At 35.2% G+C, this 19,919-nt stretch overlaps 3 protein-coding genes and 1 long non-coding RNA gene across 8 annotated transcripts; 2 read left to right on the top strand and 2 right to left on the bottom strand.

Annotated features, from left to right (window-relative positions):
* On the bottom strand, positions 1 to 1,739 carry LOC109151244. The gene is made up of 2 exons (XR_002049270.1): positions 1,590 to 1,739; positions 1 to 536 (listed from the first exon to the last, which is right to left on the bottom strand). It is a non-coding gene; the product is annotated as an uncharacterized LOC109151244 (long non-coding RNA).
* A 426-nt stretch (positions 1,740 to 2,165) lies between these two features.
* On the top strand, positions 2,166 to 7,917 carry LOC109151330 (phosphopantothenate--cysteine ligase 2-like). Its single transcript, XM_019299300.1, has 10 exons — positions 2,166 to 2,398; positions 4,599 to 4,756; positions 4,838 to 4,961; positions 5,053 to 5,097; positions 5,213 to 5,298; positions 5,779 to 5,831; positions 5,912 to 5,971; positions 6,140 to 6,241; positions 6,848 to 6,967; positions 7,415 to 7,917. The coding sequence occupies exons 2-10, from the start codon at positions 4,609 to 4,611 to the stop codon at positions 7,655 to 7,657; spliced, it is 981 nt and encodes a 326-aa protein (XP_019154845.1). The 5' UTR covers positions 2,166 to 2,398; positions 4,599 to 4,608; the 3' UTR covers positions 7,658 to 7,917.
* Positions 7,918 to 11,990: 4,073 nt separating this feature from the next.
* Positions 11,991 to 13,921, top strand: LOC109151331. Its single transcript, XM_019299301.1, has 4 exons — positions 11,991 to 12,143; positions 12,672 to 12,744; positions 12,824 to 12,934; positions 13,361 to 13,921. Exons 2-4 carry the CDS (start codon positions 12,721 to 12,723, stop codon positions 13,751 to 13,753), a joined length of 528 nt encoding a protein of 175 aa, XP_019154846.1. The 5' UTR covers positions 11,991 to 12,143; positions 12,672 to 12,720; the 3' UTR covers positions 13,754 to 13,921.
* Positions 13,922 to 14,970: 1,049 nt separating this feature from the next.
* LOC109151328 (transcription factor TGA3-like) lies at positions 14,971 to 18,891 on the bottom strand. Of its 5 annotated transcripts, none has more exons than XM_019299294.1 (9): positions 18,764 to 18,891; positions 17,268 to 17,380; positions 17,071 to 17,169; positions 16,898 to 16,957; positions 16,720 to 16,797; positions 16,589 to 16,646; positions 16,207 to 16,481; positions 15,894 to 16,121; positions 14,971 to 15,330 (listed from the first exon to the last, which is right to left on the bottom strand). In XM_019299294.1, the coding sequence occupies exons 1-9, from the start codon at positions 18,852 to 18,854 to the stop codon at positions 15,178 to 15,180; spliced, it is 1,155 nt and encodes a 384-aa protein (XP_019154839.1). In that variant the 5' UTR covers positions 18,855 to 18,891; the 3' UTR covers positions 14,971 to 15,177. The 5 variants fall into 5 exon arrangements, with proteins under 5 accessions (XP_019154839.1, XP_019154840.1, XP_019154843.1 ...); XM_019299295.1 differs by having other exon boundaries at positions 17,268 to 17,453; positions 18,764 to 18,849; XM_019299298.1 differs by lacking the exon at positions 18,764 to 18,891 and adding an exon at positions 17,564 to 17,843 and having other exon boundaries at positions 16,898 to 16,961; positions 17,268 to 17,453.
* Positions 18,892 to 19,919: the final 1,028 nt, after the last annotated feature.

Genomic DNA, 19,919 nt, shown 5'->3' with positions numbered 1-19,919 from the left:
TTGTATAACAAAATACATTTGGATAACAAATACACAAAAATGTGTGCCTGGATGTGTTTTTTACGCCTGGTGTGCACCGAGAGGTGGACCAGCAAAAAAAAAAACAAACCAAACAAAGTGGGAGAAACTGACTACTATCAGCAAAAAACGGAAGCTAGATAAATATCCCCCGAGTTGACTCTAAAACGACTATAGTGTTCACAAAAATAAAAAAGAAAAGCTTTTGTAGAAGGCACGGTGAAACCTCCTCAACATCGAACTCCAAGCAAAGCACCAAAACCAAGATCACAAATGTCAGCCTTTTGCAGATTACTCAAATCCTTCAACGTGTTTACCACTATGACAGTCTGTGCCCTCATCTTCGCCCGAGGATACATAGCATCCTCCTCCCCGAATAGTTCATAATCAGGGGCATCCCACAGAGGTTCTTGTGCAATCTAGAAAGGAACGCGCAAGTAGGCGACACAAAAGTCACTATCATCATCAGAAACCCCAGAAGGGCCAACATCTGAATGGGTGGCTCTTTGATTTTTTAGCTGCAACAACAACAAAAAAAAACGAAAAATACAGCTAACCACTAGCAAAAATAACTCACAGAACGAGACAAACGCATTACAAAAAGATTTAATGAATAAACACAATACCAATTATATATGTAATGCACACACCATTACACATTCTCCGACACTCCATTTTGCTGACAATTCATTTGTTATCATTATTGGTCCAGCATACTAAACCTGTTGCTGGAAAACAAGCACCTCAGAAGGGACACATGGGGCACATTAGGCGGATATGCAAAAAACTTTGTCAGTCGGGTAACACTGATAGTTGCATTTGGGTAAGGTGTGCTACATTTCTTAAAATGCATTTTTTTAATACAGATTTTTGGATGAACTTTTTAGAGTTTCTGAGCATAAAATAGTTTCAACACCCCCTGGTGTAACAGTAAATTCTTCTCTAAATGGTAGGTTGAGGGCATATACTGGTTTTGTCTTTTGGTATTAAAAATGAATGCTTTAGCTCCCAATAACAATGATGAATATTTTACTAGTTCCCAAAAAAAGAGGAAGCATTCCAAATTTCTCATTACTTTGTGTGCAGTTCAATCATCTTTCCACATGTGCATCCTCTTACAGTGTTCCTGCTCTATTTTAATGACTCTGTTACGTGATCTACATGAAGCTATATCTCTCTTACCAAACTATAAACAGATTCTCATATAACTATATGATACACAAATAGCAAAACGGATCTAAAAAAATTGAAACACCTAAATCAAAACGCACCCACAAACCCATAAACTACACACAATTTCACAAAAAAAATGGTGTTAAAAAAACCCTAGATCAAGAAATTAAACTCAAATTGGGCATCCCATCCACCGCCAATCACACACAGAGAACAAAAATGGCTTAGCAAATACATGCCAACAACGAGAAAACGACAACCATACAACCTAACACCCCCGACCCCATACCCACACTCCAAGAACCAACAAAACCCCCCACGTTGAACGCACAAAACGCAGAAAAAACAAAACCCAAAAAAAAAAAAAAAAAAAAACGGATTAAACACAGAGAACTAACCTTGATCCCCTCCTCTTCAGTGTGCTGCGGTCAACCATCGCTATGTGGAATTGAAGAACGAAGGAACAAAGGAGTCAAGCCTACACGATTCGCGGAGCACGTCGCCACCCTCCCTACGCACAAAGAGAAAACAAACGAGAGAATAGGAAAACCCCGGTAGTGCGCGTGAAATTGAACACTAGTCTGACTAGGTTTCAAGACTAGTAAAATACCAGATCTACCCCGCTTAACATAAAAACACCTTAAAATAACACTACACTACACGCTGGAATCCCAGCCATCGAAATGCAAAATCCAATAGCCCAGATTAGTCCACATGTTTGTATTTTAAGATGTGTTTTTACCTGAATGTAATTCTATATATATATATATATTATTTTTTTTAATCAGTTTTATTTTTTTTCTTTGTTTTTTTTTCCTCCAACCCACATACTCTTTTCTAATCATACTTAAAAAAATTCGTCAAAAATCATAAATTATCCTCACTATTATGATGCTCTAAGGATGCTCTTAGTCTACTAGCGTATAGCTCTAGCGATTGCTATTTCAATTAAAATAAAAAATCACAACAGAAATGCGACCTTTTGGTCATCCAAATCTGACTTTCAGTCTTCAACTAATCCTTTCCTCCTCTTTGGCTCTTTCCCAAGACCAACAATATTTGCTTATATAATCTCAAAAATCTCTCAGCTCCTCCATATCTGGCTGGGCACCACGCAGCGCAATCTTCCATTCTTGCAAGCCAGCGCCACCGTCACTGTCAATTGTTGTAGACTAGTGCCGCCATCCACCTAATCGCCGCCGTCTGGGTAATCTTCTACCTATCTTCCCAACTCCCGTTATTAATTTGTTGTATATCATGACGGAGCATCGTATGCGTACATGCATGCCTGGTGTTCGACAAATTGTTTGATGGAACATATACTCCATTTGCATAGTCTCTTCCAAGCTCGTTGTGTGTATACTTTTCTTTCTTGATCATACATGGGTCACAGCTCCTTGAGTGTGATGGGTTGGGGATGGTTGGTTAAGTGATGGGCTGAATAAATTGCTCCACTGGCTGGTCCTGGCCTGTAAGTGGCAAGGGAATTTGTGTTTGAGGCCACAACTCACAAGATTGTGTGCTAGTAATATTTATGTTACTCATGTTTATAGTTTATTTAAGACATTGGCTAATAAGTGCTTGCAAAAGTTGTGGTGAAGTGAAGTAGTACTAAGAACATGTGCAAATGAGATGTTCCAAGTTGGCAATGCATTTGCTTTCAGATCAAGTTTGGTGTCCTGCATACAAAGCCTCAGTTGTTGAAACTAAGAAGCAGATCTATGGGCTTTGTTCTGAGAATCCATAACTAAAATTGTAATGTGAATGAGTTTAATGCTTATTGTGTTTGGACCTTCTATTAGCTTGAATGATGCAATCACACATATTAGGAAAGTGGAAACTGAATTAAATATATCTGATCTATTTAGAGGCTAGATGTACATAAATTAGAGACAGATATATATATCATGAAGGAAAATTGGGAAACTAATGAGATTCCTAAGAAAGTAACATGCATCCAAACAGAGTGAAGTTATTTTCTCAGGATTTTAATTAGCATTTTCCATCATGTACCAAACACATCAAATTCACTTTAACAGCCCCCTAAGGTTATGTATTTGTGTGTGTGCTTTTTTTTGTTTGCTGCACTGGAGTACTGGTTTACTCTGTACAATATAGTTCCTTATTGTGGATTGTGGGTATGCCTTCACTATTGGATTTGATTATTACACGTTCTTTTTTCAGGATCAGTCACAATAATTGTGAATAAATTAATGTTCTATTCTGTTTAACTGATCGTCTGCATTATCAATAGCTGATCAAGACACCTTGAGAAATGCCTTCTTAGAAAAGGGCATTTACAATTGATGTTTTTTACATGATTTTGTCCACTCCATTAATATTGTATTCTTTTTATGTTTTTCTTTTTGTATTTTTAATGTAAATAGTTCTACAGTTCTCACCCATAGCAACATTTCACCCATGGAGATGCTGCCATGTTTGTCTTTTTTTTTTTTTTTTTTTTTTGTCTAGGTAAATTTTTTGGCCCTCTCATCATTATTCCTTTATTTAATGTGGGACACACTTTTCCCCCCACGTCCATTTTGAGATCATAATCTACTTCATGTATGGTGCTACTCAGAGTCTAAAACAATAAAACTTCATAAAAAATGGTCACCTCTGACTTCAATAACCCATGTTTTCCCCTGCACTCATTCAGAGAAAAAAGTATGCTTTTTTGAACTCTCGGCTAACATATTGTGATCAATGCTTATAACTAGTTAGATTAGAGTAGGATGTTAAGCCTATAGCAATTGGCAACAGTTGTTACTCTGTAATTCCTTCATTTTATTTTTTTTTGCAATTTGTTCTCCTTTGGCTTAGGTATGTGCTCAGTGATCTGGACATTTCTTCTTGGTTATGTATGCTTATTTCCACGTGTGAAGCCTTTTCTTGATTCAACAATTATTTATGAGATTGTAATTGATACACAAACTGTCCATAGCTTTTGTTTGTTTTATAATCTTTTTAGCATACATTTTTTAAATTATGGCATGATTTCTCGTTGCCTTTGTGTAGCTATTCTTTCCTTCTGCAACCTGTACTCCATAGTTTGTACAATACTTTTATACCTATTTGGCATCAAGGTTTCTAATTGCTTATGATTGTAAATTGGAAGGAATCAAAAGTAAAAGGATGTGGGCAAGATGATAATCTTTGATTGCTCAAATCTTCAATGTCATTTTTCTATCATCAATTTTATTTTCTTTATTTTATGCTACATATGTAAATGTGCTTAAATTGTTCTTCTGTTGTATTTCTAGTCTATTCGGGGTTGATATTGTACTATTTAGGTTGATCATTTGACTTCACATTGAGTAGAGTTTTGTATTTCATAAAATTTCTTGTTTTATACATTCTATTAAACTAAGGTTTTGTTTTATTTATTATTCAATAAATTTCACTAGTGAGAATTTGATGGCTGCTGCAAACCATATTGAAGAATTATATGTAGCATCAGATCCCAAAATCAAGGAATTCTTTGACTCAGCTCCTCCACTTCAGGATGCTGCTGATATCAAGGCCAAGTTGAATGAATTTATTCAAAGGAATTTTTCAACTTCAGGCAAGCCTACTTTTTCTCACTTTTGATAGCCTGGCTGATGCACGGACACCATTTTCACTTGCATTTTGATCTCTGTTTTAGGAGATGGAAAAGCAAATAGGATAGTGTGTGTTACTTCTGGTGGTACTACTGTACCATTAGAGAAGCGGTGCGTTCGATACATTGATAATTTCAGCTCAGGTCACAGAGGAGCTGCTTCTACAGAGTATAGTACATGATATTGCCATATTTATTTCACTAGAAACACTTGAGTATACAGTTCTATATTGACATTTACATGTAAAATGAAACTGCAGATACTTTTTGAAGTCTGGTTATTCTGTCATATTTCTCTACCGGAGGTGTGAATGTTACTGCTATAATTCATATCTCTTGATTCATTTAGTTATATTTTTGACTGTAAAATATCATATTGATCTGCGTTAGCACACTAAATACTATTTGAACTCTATGCAGGGGTACCTGCCAACCATTTTGTAGAGATCTTCCAGAAAATGCATTGCTTGAATGCTTAACATATAACAACGGGTCAAACCTTCAAGGTTTGTAATTCTAGAAATTTTATTTCAAGATTTAAATCTACATTGGTACATATACTTCAACTGACTTTCACACTTTTTACAGCATTTGAAGGACTCCGATAGTATGATACAGTCCGTACAGACCTTAACTTACTGCATAACATATCTCTGCCACTATTTTTAAAAAGAAAAGCTGAGAAGTGTTTTAGATGGATGAGTAAATTGTACACTTGTACATTCAACAGATGTTTTTCTTGATATGAATAATCCTTCTTTCATTGCGTTTCTTTTTGAAAGTCTTTCATTGCATTTATTTATACAAAGATGTAGTTTTTCTAGTAGATTTTCATTTTCCCCATATTTACTTGTCAAAGTATTGGGAAGGTAGCTTTGATCTAAATGTGGTTGACCACTTGACCATGTATCTTAATAGTACTTTTATTGTAAAGTATTAAATTATTTTTCCCAGAAGACAAAACTGACTCTTGTTCTATGTTTCAGTGGATCAGAAATCTGCTGATGTGGTGAAAAGAGCAATTACTGAACATCAGGCTGTAAGAATAATCTTTAATTGCTCTTACTGTTACATATTATGTAGTATCATGTTTCAATACATACAAATTGATTGTTGCAGGCAGTGGCTGGTGGCTCTCTTCTGAAACTCCCATTCACAACAATTTTTGAGTATCTACAGGTTGGAATAGAATAGCAGAGAGTGAATCTTAATTTAACAGAAGACTTCCAAGAACTTTCTTTCTGTAATTATTTAAGAATATTAATTTTCATAATCTCATATAGCATGGCTTCTGTGATATTTCAGTACACACATAAGATTATTAAATTCTATTTGTATCATGGGCAGATGTTGCAGCTGGTTGCTTTATTGCTCAGAAGAGTTGGTCCAAGTGCTATGTTTTATCTTGCTGCTGCAGTTTCTGACTTTTACGTTCCCTGGGAAAGCATGGTACTGACTTGTTATCTTGAAATGATCTCTATTTCTCAATTGATTGCTTTATTCATCATTGGAAGTGTAGAATAAGTTGTGCGTGTCTATCTAAATTGGGCTTAACTCAGCTATACTATGTAGTGCAAGGATCGGGTGTTATGAGGGTAGTAAAATATGGCAAAGTAAACCCACTTTTTTGTGGATACAAAGTGTCAAAATGGGAATTTTACTCCTCTTTAGAAGTTACTTGATTACAATGTTTCACAGATTACATATTTACATCAACTCTGTATCATGCCTGAAGGAGAAGAGAGTATGGGTGGGGGATTCTTACTCTTCAAAATAAGTGAATCAGCTCATTTCAGTAGAATAACTCTAGAAAAGGCATAACTCATTTGAATTATCAATGGGGCTAGATGAATTGCATAAGCTGCATTACGCATTCATTCTCTCCTTTACTCATCACCCAAATGTTGACGTAGATATAACCTGCATAAAGGCTCTCCTGTTAAATTATGCATTCCAGTTCATTTCTTCTATTTTTCCTCACCCAAATCTCATTCATTTTCTTTCTTTGTCCCATGTTCTTCAGCTCTTTGTTAACTATTATTTCTTGTTTTACAGACAATGCATAAGATCCAGTCTGGATCTGGTCCTTTAGACATGCAGCTTGCTCAAGTACCGAAGATGCTTTCAGTGGTCAGAACTGAGTGGGCACCATTGGCTTTCTGCATATCTTTTAAGGTCAGTTCTTTAATAACTTTGCTTCTGTAGAATTTCAGTATCTTTTCTCGAGCATCAATGCCAACTTATTTTGACCAATATTTTAAAACATATATTTAAATTTTCTCTGTGATTGTTGGAATAAATGAATAATACTTAATGTGTAATTTATTCATATATAATTCAAATTTTCTTAAGTTAAACTGAGAAGCATTAGAGCTCAAGTCAAAATATAATCACATTGTGAGCCATATATTAGTCTAGTATGAGTCAGTCAAAGCACACTGAAATGTATTGGAAATGGACATCTGTAAGATTTGTAAATTCATTTTATGAGAAATTATGGGTTACTTGGGTATGATATTTATATGATTTAAATATGTGGATTTTCATCATTTCATGTACTCATGGTATTATGTAAAACCCGGCCAGATGTTTAGTGAGTTTCTCTCATTTCCTACATGACAGCTTGAAACTGACAAAGATATCCTGTTGGAGAAGGCCGGTATGGCTCTTAAGAAGTACGGAATGCATATGGTGGTAGCTAATGAGCTCTTAACTCGTAAGGAGGAAGTCATAGTTGTGTTACTGAATGATAAGATAAGTGTTAGAAGAGAGAAATCCGAGGCTGGGGCTGATGTAGAGAATCCTCTGATCAAGCTCATTGTGGAAAGGCATTCGGAGTATATAACAGCCTCTTCTTCAGCATAATTGCCTGCAAGTAACCGATTTGCGCTGCAATTTGACAGGTGCTTTTCATCAACTACTCTGGGTTGAGAACTTGGGAACATTTCGTTTTGTTACCAGTCCTTTATTCCTAAACAAAACTGCAGAACCACCACCCCATACCCCAAAAGAATAAGAATAAAAGGAAGGCTGCAGTAGATTATTTGCATTGCATGAAATAATAATTTCACATTTGTAAGGGACACTTCCTTTCTGCGGAAGGGACTGATCTGTCACTTCAATTAGTTCTTGTTTATTTTATTTTATTGTCTTTATATTATATATAATATAATATATTACTCCCATCTTTTCATTTTATCTTTTACCTATTATATTTTACCTTTTGCCTTACTATGTATACCCAAATATACATGAGAATACAATAATTGAATTGAGAAATGCATTGCTCTTTAAAGATTTGTTTGTGTAATGAAGGGTCAAGTTTGTTGAAACAAATGTTTGACAAAACTATGTATAACGAAAGTGGTAGGTTTGGACATGAATCCAAGCTAAAAAAAAAAAAAAACGACTTATTTTTTTAGAATATAAATAAAATATTTTAACTTATTTATTAGAAAATGAACTATATTTTTTAATAAGTTTGTTCGAAAATTAGCAATGTGGTAAGAGGAAATACAAAGTGAAGTCAATTCTATTTTACATAATCATATACATTAGAATTAGTTAATCTTTGGGATACAAACCTTTGGATCTCTTCCTTAGACGGAAGATGAAACTAGATGATTTCATTGTAATTAAAGGCTACAACCAATATAAAGGTCATGATTAGTTTGATACTCAGTTTGATAATAAATTATATTAAAATGATACATAGTATGTGTTATCATAATTGAATGAGTTAGATGAAGAAACTTATATAGAACAACTTGGAATTGTTTTGGGCCAAGGATAGAAAGTTTGTAAATTAGTCAAGTCATTGACCTTCTTTGGTAAATGACATGACATTTTGAAATAGCGTTAAACTTGTGAGACGAGTTGAGTTTTTTATAAGTATTATACTTTTTTTCATAAATATTACAAATTTTTTCATAATAAGTAACTCTTGAATCCCTAATATTACATTTTGATTTAAATATATTATATTTTTTTATCAAAAGTATCACATTTTCTCTCATAAGTAATTGAGATGACTGAGGCTCGAACTCACAACCTCTCATATGGGAGTTCAATTCGGGTGTCATTAGATCACAATGTCTTGATTTAAATATTACATTTTGATTTAAATGTATTACATTTTTCATCTATGTCTAAGCAAAAAAAAAAAAGTATTACATTTTTCATCAAAAATACTTTTTCTTATAAGTAACAAAATTGATTAGTATTATATTTGTTAATTATTACTTGATTCAATCCGTCTCATAAATAAGAATCAATGTATTTCAAAAAAAAAAAAATATATAATAATAAATAAGAATCAATGAGACGGTCTAACAGGATAATCACCCTTTAAGATAAATTTTCTCGACTAAAAAGATGATTTTGGAAAGCTACTTTGATTAAGTTTTCACTTTGACATTTTGAAAGCAAATTATCAAATTTCTTAAATACCTTCACTTCTCTTATAAAATTATAGGATCCCTTCCCTCATTTTACAAATTTTTTATTTTAAGTGAATTTTTCCAAAATCTTTGCTCTACTTTTTTATGTGTAGACAAAATATGTGAAATGGAAAACTCGATTGTGTTAACGTTATATAAGTTGTAACATTTTTTCCCTCTAGCATTGTTTGACTGCATGGAACACTTATGTGTCCATTTTCTCTATGAAGCACGTTTAGGTGACCCAGTACAATATCGTTGGATGTGTCAATTTAAAAGATTCCTCAATCACTTGAAGTTCAAAATGAAAAATAAGAGTTATGTTGAAGGTTCAATTGATGATGCATATATGCTTGAAGAGTCAGCACACTTTGCATCATTTTTATTTTGACGATGATGTGCAGTGTAGAAGAACAAGGATAGGTCGTAACCTAAATGATGGCGGCATTGATCCTAACTTGTCAATTACTTTGTCAATATTTAATCAACCAGATCGGTCGATGGGCAAGAGAAATATAAGATATTTGAGTGCAGAAGAACATTTCGCCGCTCATCAATATGTGTTACTGAATTATGAGGAGGTTCAACCTATTTTAAGGTATGTGTGCCCTACTTTTGGTTTCAAATGGTTTACGACGCCACAATCCTGGTTGTACTGATCAAGATGTAGAGAATGAAATCGAAAGGAATTTTGCACATTGGTTTAAAGAATACGTAAGATGTAATGTGCTTTGCCATTCTTGATTCGTTATTAACAATATTTGTTCTTATATGACATTTTCTTTATATTTATTTTTAGGTATGTAACCCAATGAACAATGTGTGTAACCAATCACTCATTGATTTGACATTTGGACCGATAATGGAGGTTAGCACATACACTGGGTATGTTGTTAATGGGTTCAAGTTTCAGACTGAAGCATATTGCTGTAGAAAGTCGATTTCTAAGTTCTAACTATGGAGTGTATATTAAGGGCAGTGGTTTAGCACAATTTGAATCAATTTTTTTTTTTGGCATGTTGCAAGAGGTTGTTGAGGTTGAGTACCCAAATGTTCCAATTAAAAAGGTTGTTCTCTTTAAGTGTGAGTGGTTTGACCCAACACTGAATATTGGGTCACGATTCAATTCTGAATATGGTATCGTTGATGTGCACTACAATAAACGATATAGGAAGTATGATCATTTTATCATTGCACAAAGTGCATGTCAGGTGTGTTATATTCCATACCCACGAGGTATAAGGGAGAAAATTAGGGATGGCAACGGGATGGGGGCGGGGGCGGGGAGTATACTCCCCATCCCCGTCCCCGAATCCCCATCCCCGTCCCCGTCCCCATCCCCGGCGGGGAATTGAAAATAGTCCCCATCCCCGTCCCCGCGGGGAATTAGGCGGGGACGGGGATTCCCCATCCCCGTCAACTCTTAGTTAAAATTTTAAATTTTAAAAATAAAACCTAAATTTTATATATATATATATATATATATATATATATATATATATATATATATATATATATATATATATATATATATATATCTTTATTTATTTAATTATATATCTATTTAATTATAAAAATTAATCGGGGACAGGGCGGGGCGGGGAGGGGTGTCCCCGTCCCCGTTCTCCGAAAATTTTCCTTATTCCCGTCCCCTTCGGGGCGGGGATTGGGGATCCCTGTCGGGGACGGGGCACATTGCCATCCCTAGAGAAAATGAATTGGTGGGTAGTGTTGAATGTACGCCCTAGAAGAGCTATTGACAGTTCCTATAGCTCTAGTTACACATATTTACAGGATAGCACACTCTTGCCTACATATGGATGTGATCAAAGTATTCAAGATGACATGCATGAGTTAGTGCATGAATCATTACAAATGAATGAAGTGAAATTACCTCAAAGTGAAAATCAATGGTCCAACCAAGGTGTCCAAACTGAAGATTCAGAAGAAGATGATTGTGAAAAATTTGAAGAAAATGACAATGATAATGATGAATTCGAAAATGATGAGGGTGATTTTTAATTTAGATTTAAAATTTAAATAATTTGAATGTCTATTTTAATTAGTGCTTGATATGTGTTTTTATTTGTTTAAGAACTTTTACTTTGATATAATTAATACATTAAGGAGACGTTTGGTTCAGGTTATATAAGATAACCAATGTTATATTTGTGTGGGAATGTAATATAACCTCATTGCAAGGAGATGTGAGGTTATTTGCTAATTTTGTCATTTTAATTCATTGCTTAAGTTTTTTTTTATTATAAAAGAAGGGGGATACCCTATATATATACACACTATTGCCTCAATTGAGGTTCAAACCTTACATCTCCCACTTAAAGAAGCAACCCAATACCATTAGACTACAAGCCACTTAGTATTAATTTTTTAAGTTAATTATTATTCAAACTATTAGTTAATTAATTTTAAATCGTTTATTTCTATATTTTACCATTGTCTTATTTATTTATTTTAATTTTAAATTTATTAAAATACATAAAAATAGATTAAAAGTATTAAAATAAAAATAATCATCAACCATAAAAAAAAATAACTCTTCAACCATTATATTATATACCTCAATTTGAAACCAAACACATGAATCAAACATTCCTAATAATCTAATATTTCCAACAATCTAACATTTCTTGAGGTAATATAACATTTCGTGAACCAAACGCCCCTAAAACCTTTAAGCTAAAAAAAAAAAAAAAAAATGTAAATGGCCGGCCTCTTAATCACTCTGCAGTCTGCCCCAACATTTCACTCCTCCCTCCTCCCTCGTTACTCCTTCAGACCTTCACTCTGCCCCACTCGACCACGCACCGGCAGCTCCTCATTCCGCCTCACTCGACGACGCACCGGAAAGTCGGCAACGACACTCCTCATTTCACCAGCAACAAGCCATTGAAGTAAGTTATTCATGTTCCTTCCTCCTTCCGCCCTCACTTGGCCTTTTTGCTAATTTCTTGGTGATTTATGAATAAGTGTTGATTATTAAGTTGTGTGCTTCTGATTAATATGGTGGCTGCTAAAATTTTTGTGTGCTAATTTCTATGTGCTTCTGAATGTTAGGGTTTAAATTTTTTTGGTTAATATAGAGTTCGTTTGTATTTTTAATTTTTTTTTTTTAGTGTGAAATGTTCAGTGTACAACTAAATATTATTTTGATAAGAAGTTGTGTGCAGAGCTCAACTAGTTTCAAAAAGTCACTGATCAACTCTGTTGCAGACTAATTTTATTGACTGACTTGTTAAATTAGTGGGTCTTGAAGCTTTTTTTCATATGGAATTTGGTTAATTTGCTGGTAGTCTGTTTAGGTAATTTTGTAGTTTGATTTATGTGCACTCCGTAGTCATATTGTACTATCATAATATGCTTGATAAATGCTGCCTCCCTTGTAATGCAACTAACTGAGCTAAGTTTGTAAGCCAATTTAGTTCTTTTGAATCCTTGGGACCATCGCTGCACACGGGTGGTTCAATCCCGATGACTGAGCATAGGCGAAGATTAGTAAGTCTTTTAATAATTAATGTTTAAATACAGTTTAAAGTTTTACAATATTAATGTTTGGTTTATTGTTGTTGGATAGAAAGAAAAGCTCGGAGAGGAGCCATCACATGCAGTTTTGTTTCAAGCCACACACAAACGCAAAAACAAAAACACCGATGCCTTTGTGTGCAAAAAAGCTCAACAAGTCATGGTAAGAATCTCAATTCTATAATCTAACTTTGGTTACCATTGACCATTATAAGCTACTAGTTAAGTATTGAAGTGTGGTTCACTGCTAGGTTTTAACCTTTGCACAATAAGGGACTAAGTGAACTCTTGTCAATTAAAAGAAACCAATCTCATTATGTGTTCACTGCTAGGTGTTTTAACCTTTGCACATTTCTTTGTTTCTGTATATAAGCTGTGTTGCTTTTAGAGACATCATTTCATGAGTTAATTTTGAGATACTCTATTTCAGAAAGATGCAACATTGTTCAAATTACTTAAATCTCTTTAGTTGAGAATACCTAATCATAGTTGGTTGCTGAAATTTTCTGATTCATCTACACTTGCTTTCTTATTAGTGAACATTCAATAATATATGAGTTTTAAAAAATTCTGTCAAATGTCAATATAGGAAACTGTGAGTCAAATGCAGCAAACTCAACCAAAACTTGAACAAGCAACTGCTTGGTATGAGGCAGCAGGTGGTCTTAAGAAAGGAGATTATGTGTTTCGGTTTGGATCAGATACCCAACACTACTTCCCCAAGGTGGCCAGGCAGAGGAAGTCGAGATATGGAGAATCATCCTCACATGCAGCTTGTGAGGAAAGAATTAAACAATTAGAGCAAACCCACAAAGAGCTTTTAGAGCAAAATAAGAAGATTATGGAGTTGTTCCAAGTTATATGTAGTGCACATCCGGAGTTGTTACAATCTGTTGCTCCTACAGCTTATAGCAATCAAAGTAGTGGTGTTGGGCTAGATAATCTTAACGTGAATGATGATTCATCACAATCTTCATCGTAATCTCAATACTTCAATTTTTGACCAAGTACTGGTTGGAATTTGTGATGCTATTTGTAGACATAAATGTAGAAATATTTAGAATTGTAAATTAGTTACTACTTTTTGAAATATAAAGTAGCTACTACTTTTTGAAATGTGAAGTTAAATAACCTTTACATGCAATTAAAATTGCTATTTTTTGGTAATGCTACATTGTTATAAAAGTATTATTTGTATTAAAATTACTATTGCAAGGTAGATAATATAAGTTAAATTAATAAAGTGGTGAAATGAAAAATTACTTTTGACACTTGGTGGTCGGAAATTTACTTTGTATAATTACGGAGTCAAGATTTTTGACCACCTAGTGGTCGGACTTTCGTCCACAAAACGTCCTTCGTAATTACACGGAGTGCGTTTTTCGAACACTGGTGGTCGGAAATAATCTCGTTGCCAACTTTCGTACTTTCCCATGCTGCAAATGTTTTTGACACCATTATTTTTGTGGCCGGTATTTTCGATCGCTACATGGGGTGGATGGAAATACCGACAAGGGTTTTTGCGGATTCTAAAAGTGGTCGAAAATGTGGTCAGAACATTGCTTTCCGATAAGATTTTGGCGATTTCCGACCACTTTCTGATGGTCAAAAAATTGCTGATTTCCAGCAGTGTTGTCATGAGGAATTAGACTAAAACCCTGGGATTAAAGTTCTATTGTTGATTCTCAACCTAGTTGGCACCTAGATTCAAAAGGGTCATCTAAATTATAGAATGAAATGTGGTCACCGTGGGGCTCTTGAACTCTTATCCACTCCTAGCTAGTTGAAAAAGTGAGGCCCGTATATTGCTAGGTTAGCGTACGTGTTGTATTGATTTTTAAGTGTTAGTTGACATAAGTAGAGTATATATGCAAAATACTCTTCGAAAGAATCATTTATGAGATAAAGAAGTGTGACTGCTTCAAAAGAGAATTATATGAGCTCATTTAAAAAAAAAAAAAAAATCCTACAGAACCAAACAAGGCATTTTATGGCCAAAATAATGGGCATAAGCACAAGAATTGAACAAATGAGAACTTCAAGACCATACCTCATAAAGGAATATTTCAAGATCTCCAACAATTATATGTGAAGATCCATTGCATGAATATCATTTTATACATCAGCTAGGCTTTTGGCTAGTGCTGATCTCTAAACCTTCAACTGACGCAACATATATTGTAATGTAGAGCTAAACAAAGAGCATTTTAACATATTGTATACACAATTTTTGGGCTTCAAATGTTGTCTTTGAACATATATATTTCACAAAAATCCAGATCCCATCTAACAGATTAATATTTTACATTCTTAATTTCTACTCAGTATTCACATATCATCATGCATTACCAGCAGCTAGCAGCCAAGATAACCTATGACTATCGGCATGCAAACTACAATAGACGACTAGTCCATTTCTCGAGGGCGAGCAGCCCAGAGAGAGCTTAAGGCATGAAGGCGTTGGAAGTACTCCCCAAATGCAAGCAGACCCCTGGCTGCTTGGTGGGTTGTAAGAATACTCGACATCTGCTGCAAAGTCTGCTTGCGCAGGTTATCTGCCTGTAGTATTTCAAACACAGGAGGAAAAATGTCAGGATCAAACGCTTACTACTACGCAAAAAGTTATAGTGCGCCACCAATTGCTGGACTTAGCCCTTGGCCTCTGCCCAACAATTCCCCTCCCATTCACTGGCCTCCGACCAGGCGCCCAACAATTCCCCCTCCCATTCACTTGCCTCCGCCCAACAATTCCCCCTCCCAGCACCTGCCACTTGAACCCGTGACCTGGCTCTGATACCAGTTGTTAAGATCAAACACTTACCACTATGCCAAAAGCTATAGTTCACAACAACTTTACTTCCTTCTATACCACCATCACATTTTCGAGAGACAGGGTGTTGGACTTGGGCCTGGCCTCTGCCTAATAATCTCCTAGCCACCAATTGCTAGATTTGGCCCTTCACTGGCCTCCTCCCGACAGAAAACATAGAAAAGTGAACTAAAGTAAGAAAAGTAGACTACAAGTTTGTACTACCCAGCCTCCATTCCTATGTGGTGAACTTTGGAGATAACAATGTGGTATATATATTCAAGGTTGTGAAGATAAAAGAGTGATGTTGTACCTGGTTGACAAAGCTTTCTATTGACTCTAATTTCTCCATAGCAGAAGACATCTGAGAACCATAAATTACTGCGTCGGTGCTCATAGAAGCCATGCTTTGGGCCAGACTCTGCTGTAGTTTATCCATTCCTTGTGTGAGAGCCTCCTCAGCCTGCTGGCAACAGTCTCTCAGGCTACAAACATTGAAGAGTTGTTCATCTGCCAAGGGCTCAAGCTGTGGCATTACTGCCTGCAAACAGAAGAAGCCGAAGAAATTGTGTCTTATTTATATGTTTATCGTTTTTATGTTTCAAGGGCAGTGGCCAAGGGATTACATTTATCAGTTCTGATGGACGGAAACCTCCAATCCAGAGGAAGAAGCGCTCTAGCGAAGTTCTCCACATCCCAGATAATAAGTAGAAGACATCAGCTTTGGCAACTTCAGCTCTCATCCGGAAGAGTTCATAATAGTGGTTTAAGACATTCTCAATTACCAACTGGAGCTCCACATCACTACTTGTGTTAGACAGCAAAATGCTTCTGAGTTCTGAAATTTTCTTTTGCTGTTCTTCGACCCAGTGCGCATATTCCATCTCAAACGCAACAATTCCTGCACATAAACTAGAGGGGTTAGTTAGACTTCAGAGCAAGAAATTTCAGTTTCACTTGAGGGAGGTCACAGAGAGATAATCATAAAGGTGATAAAATGAGCCTTACCTGGATTTATTGTCCCATACATTCCCATTTTGGTAGTGGGACCTAACATATATACTCCCTGCAAATGATATTTCTTGGTCAATATAATATGCAGATGTATAATCTTTGAGAAAGAGGTATGCAAACCTTACCTGATGTCTGGTTTTCTCAATCTCCAGTTCGAGTTGTGCTAGCTTCAAACGGCTCATTTCCAATTGCTGAATATAAGCCTAAGAGAAATTTTAGAAAGTAATCAACAATGAGAAGACGAGAACTTGGGGGATTATCTGAAATTGGCAAACAACCTTTTTAGCAGCATTTGTTTATTACCTTCTTTCGCAGACGACTTTTTCTTGCAGCTTCACGGTTTTGTGCTAAACGCCTTTGTGCCTGTCTTTGAAATAGAAATAGACTTGGTTTTCTTTTTCACATCAAAGATATTCTTGTTCATTTAATGCTCATTTAGCCATTAGAGAGAGAGAGAGAGAGGGTATGCTTATCACCTTATCTGCAATGCCCTTTCCTGCTTGATGTGCCTGATTATCGCCCTGGTTGTCTCCCGATCCAGAGGGTACCACTGATTCATTAGACATGTACTCGGACTATAATGTCCAAATTACGAAAGAAATGAATTAAGTCATGGAGGTGAAAAAAACCATATATTTGACTGCTTAATTGAAGAGAAGACTTCATTGTTTACCTTGTCATCTGCCTGTGTGACCATACAATCACCAGAGCAAGGGATGATATCACTTCTAAGTGTATCCTCCCAAACACTCATCTGGTGAAACTGCTCATATATGCCCATCCTTCCTGCAGGCCCAAATTGAGTTACTGGAGAACTCATCTTCATGTTCATGGCTTCATATGAAACCATCTACCCAACCTAAACAACATAATTATAAACTTAGTAAACACGAGCTACAACATAGATGCTAACTTTTATCATAGAAATCTCAGTTTGTAACGATATATCTAAATTAATCAGGTTCCCACTATGATCACTTATATAAACTTGAGCTTCTACTTTATTGCACCAATGGACTATCCCATGCTTGTTTATAGGTTAAGATAAGAAATTCATATCAATGGAAAGACATGAAGTCTAGAAAAAATAAGTTGTTGCAAAACTGCCCTTTAGCATGTATATAGCAAGAAAGGAAAGTAGGTCTTCTAAAATAAGATATGAGTGAGAATCAATAAGTCAGAATAAGCATATATCAACTCAGAAATATGCTTCCACAGTTCCATGAAAAGGGACACTGTAGGAGACCAAATGTTCTGTTGCAAATTGCAAATATAATTTGAGTTAATACCATCTAAGGTCCTCCGAGTATAGTGGTTTTGCCACGTTTCGTCCTAAACTTTCAAATTAACCATCCGTGGTCCTTCGATTTTCAAATTTAACCATTCGTGGTCCAAGTTAACCACCCATGGTCCTTCAACTATTAAATTTTAACCAACCATGGTCCTTTCAAGAGGACCACGGCTGGTTAAATTTTGAAAGTTGAAGGACCATGGGTGGTTAACTCGGACCACGAATGGCTAAATTTGAAAGTCGAATGACCACAGATGGTCAATTTGAAAGTTTAGGACTTAACGTGGCAAGACCACTATACTCGGAGGACTTCATGCGGCATTAACTCAATATAATTTATGCTTTTAAGAATTCTGAGGTGGCCAAGCTTGTTGTGTATATATATATATATATATATATATATATATATATATATATATATATATATATATAAACTTATAACCTATGATTCTGAGATATGAACTTTTTCTGCCTCCTTATTCAAGAACGACATTCAACACCAAATATGGAAGTTCAAAAAAAAAAAAAAAAAAATTCATGAAAAGCCAATATCTGTCAAACATAAATTTGATTGACACCATCCATCAAACACAAAGTGGGCATAGCTTATCTGGTGAAGAAAATCAAATGAAAAACCATTGCTTCATTTCACAGAAACAGCTATAAACTTTGCATATTGCCCACAAACATTATCTATCAAGAATCGCAGTAAGGAATATAAACTTGTAGATTTCTAAGATACATGCACGGGCATACATGTATGCATGCATACAGACAGTAAATATGAGTAAAAAGAAAGCATATGCTATATAGAATAGAACATGAACTCCATAATAGGAAGCAGATTAAAACAGATGAAAATTAGAGGCCAAGCTGACCAATTATTGGAGTAAGTGCAAATTGTTGGGCATTTGAAGAGAGCTTAGAGTTGAGCTTTGAGTCGATAATTATAGTATCAGAGGCCTCCATGGCCAAAAGCACACAGAAAGGACTGCAACTACGAGAGAGCTAGCTAACTGTTTGCCAAAAAGTAATAAACAAAAAAAAAAAAAAAAAAAAAAAAAAAAAAACTCAAAAAGCAATAAAGTACCATATCAAACCAAGGCAAATTAAACTGTGCATCCGTATGCACCATGGTGCATACGGATGCAAAAACGACGTTGTTTTATTAAAAAGGCGTGTCTCCCCTTTAAAAAAAAATTCAAGTTCGATTCCCAGAAACAACATATGAATTAAAATTTCAGAATCGATGAACTATAATTCCATAATCGATGAACTATAATTCCATAATCTAATCTGTGAACTAAAAATTCCAGAATGAATGAACTAAAATTTCAGAATCGATGAACTACAATTTCAGAATCGATTAACTATAATTCCAGAATCAATGAACTAAAATTCTATAATCTATGAACTAAAATTCCAGAATGAATGAACAACATGTTGTTGCTGGGAATCGAACCTGATTTCTTTTTTTAAGGGGAGACACGCGTTTTTAATAAAACGACGTCGTTTTTGCATCCGTATGCACCATGCATGATGCATACGGATGCACAGCATAACTATCCTCAAACCAAACCCAATCAAACCGGCCAAATAACTTGGTATGTAGTCAATTGTTATATCGTGCACCACGGTGCACAAAACTGGCCCAAAACGACGACGTTTTTATAAGTTAGTGGGGAGTTGACGCGACGGATACCGTTTCATCCATCTAATCTCGTTACAATTTTTTTTTAACACTTATATTTATGTGTATTATGTACTATGCTAGAATGCTAGATTATGTGTATTATGTTAGGAGTTTATGTGTGTTCTACTATACAATTCTATACATACGAAACAAGGAATTTTTTTAGAAGTTAAGGACTGAAACGAGAAATAGAATTTCCAAAAAAAAAAAAAAACTATTAATTAAAAGATACAAAATGACGTCGTTTTGGGCTAGAGCGCATAATATTATGCGCCCTAGTGCACGATATAATTTGCCTTTGGTAGTCAATAGCGGAATGCAAACCTCTTTCTACTCCTATA

This window comes from Ipomoea nil, unplaced genomic scaffold (genome assembly GCF_001879475.1).
Source record: "Ipomoea nil cultivar Tokyo-kokei standard unplaced genomic scaffold, Asagao_1.1 scaffold2283, whole genome shotgun sequence".
Lineage (NCBI taxonomy): Eukaryota > Viridiplantae > Streptophyta > Magnoliopsida > Solanales > Convolvulaceae > Ipomoea > Ipomoea nil.
This window is presented reverse-complemented; position numbering and strand designations above follow the sequence as displayed.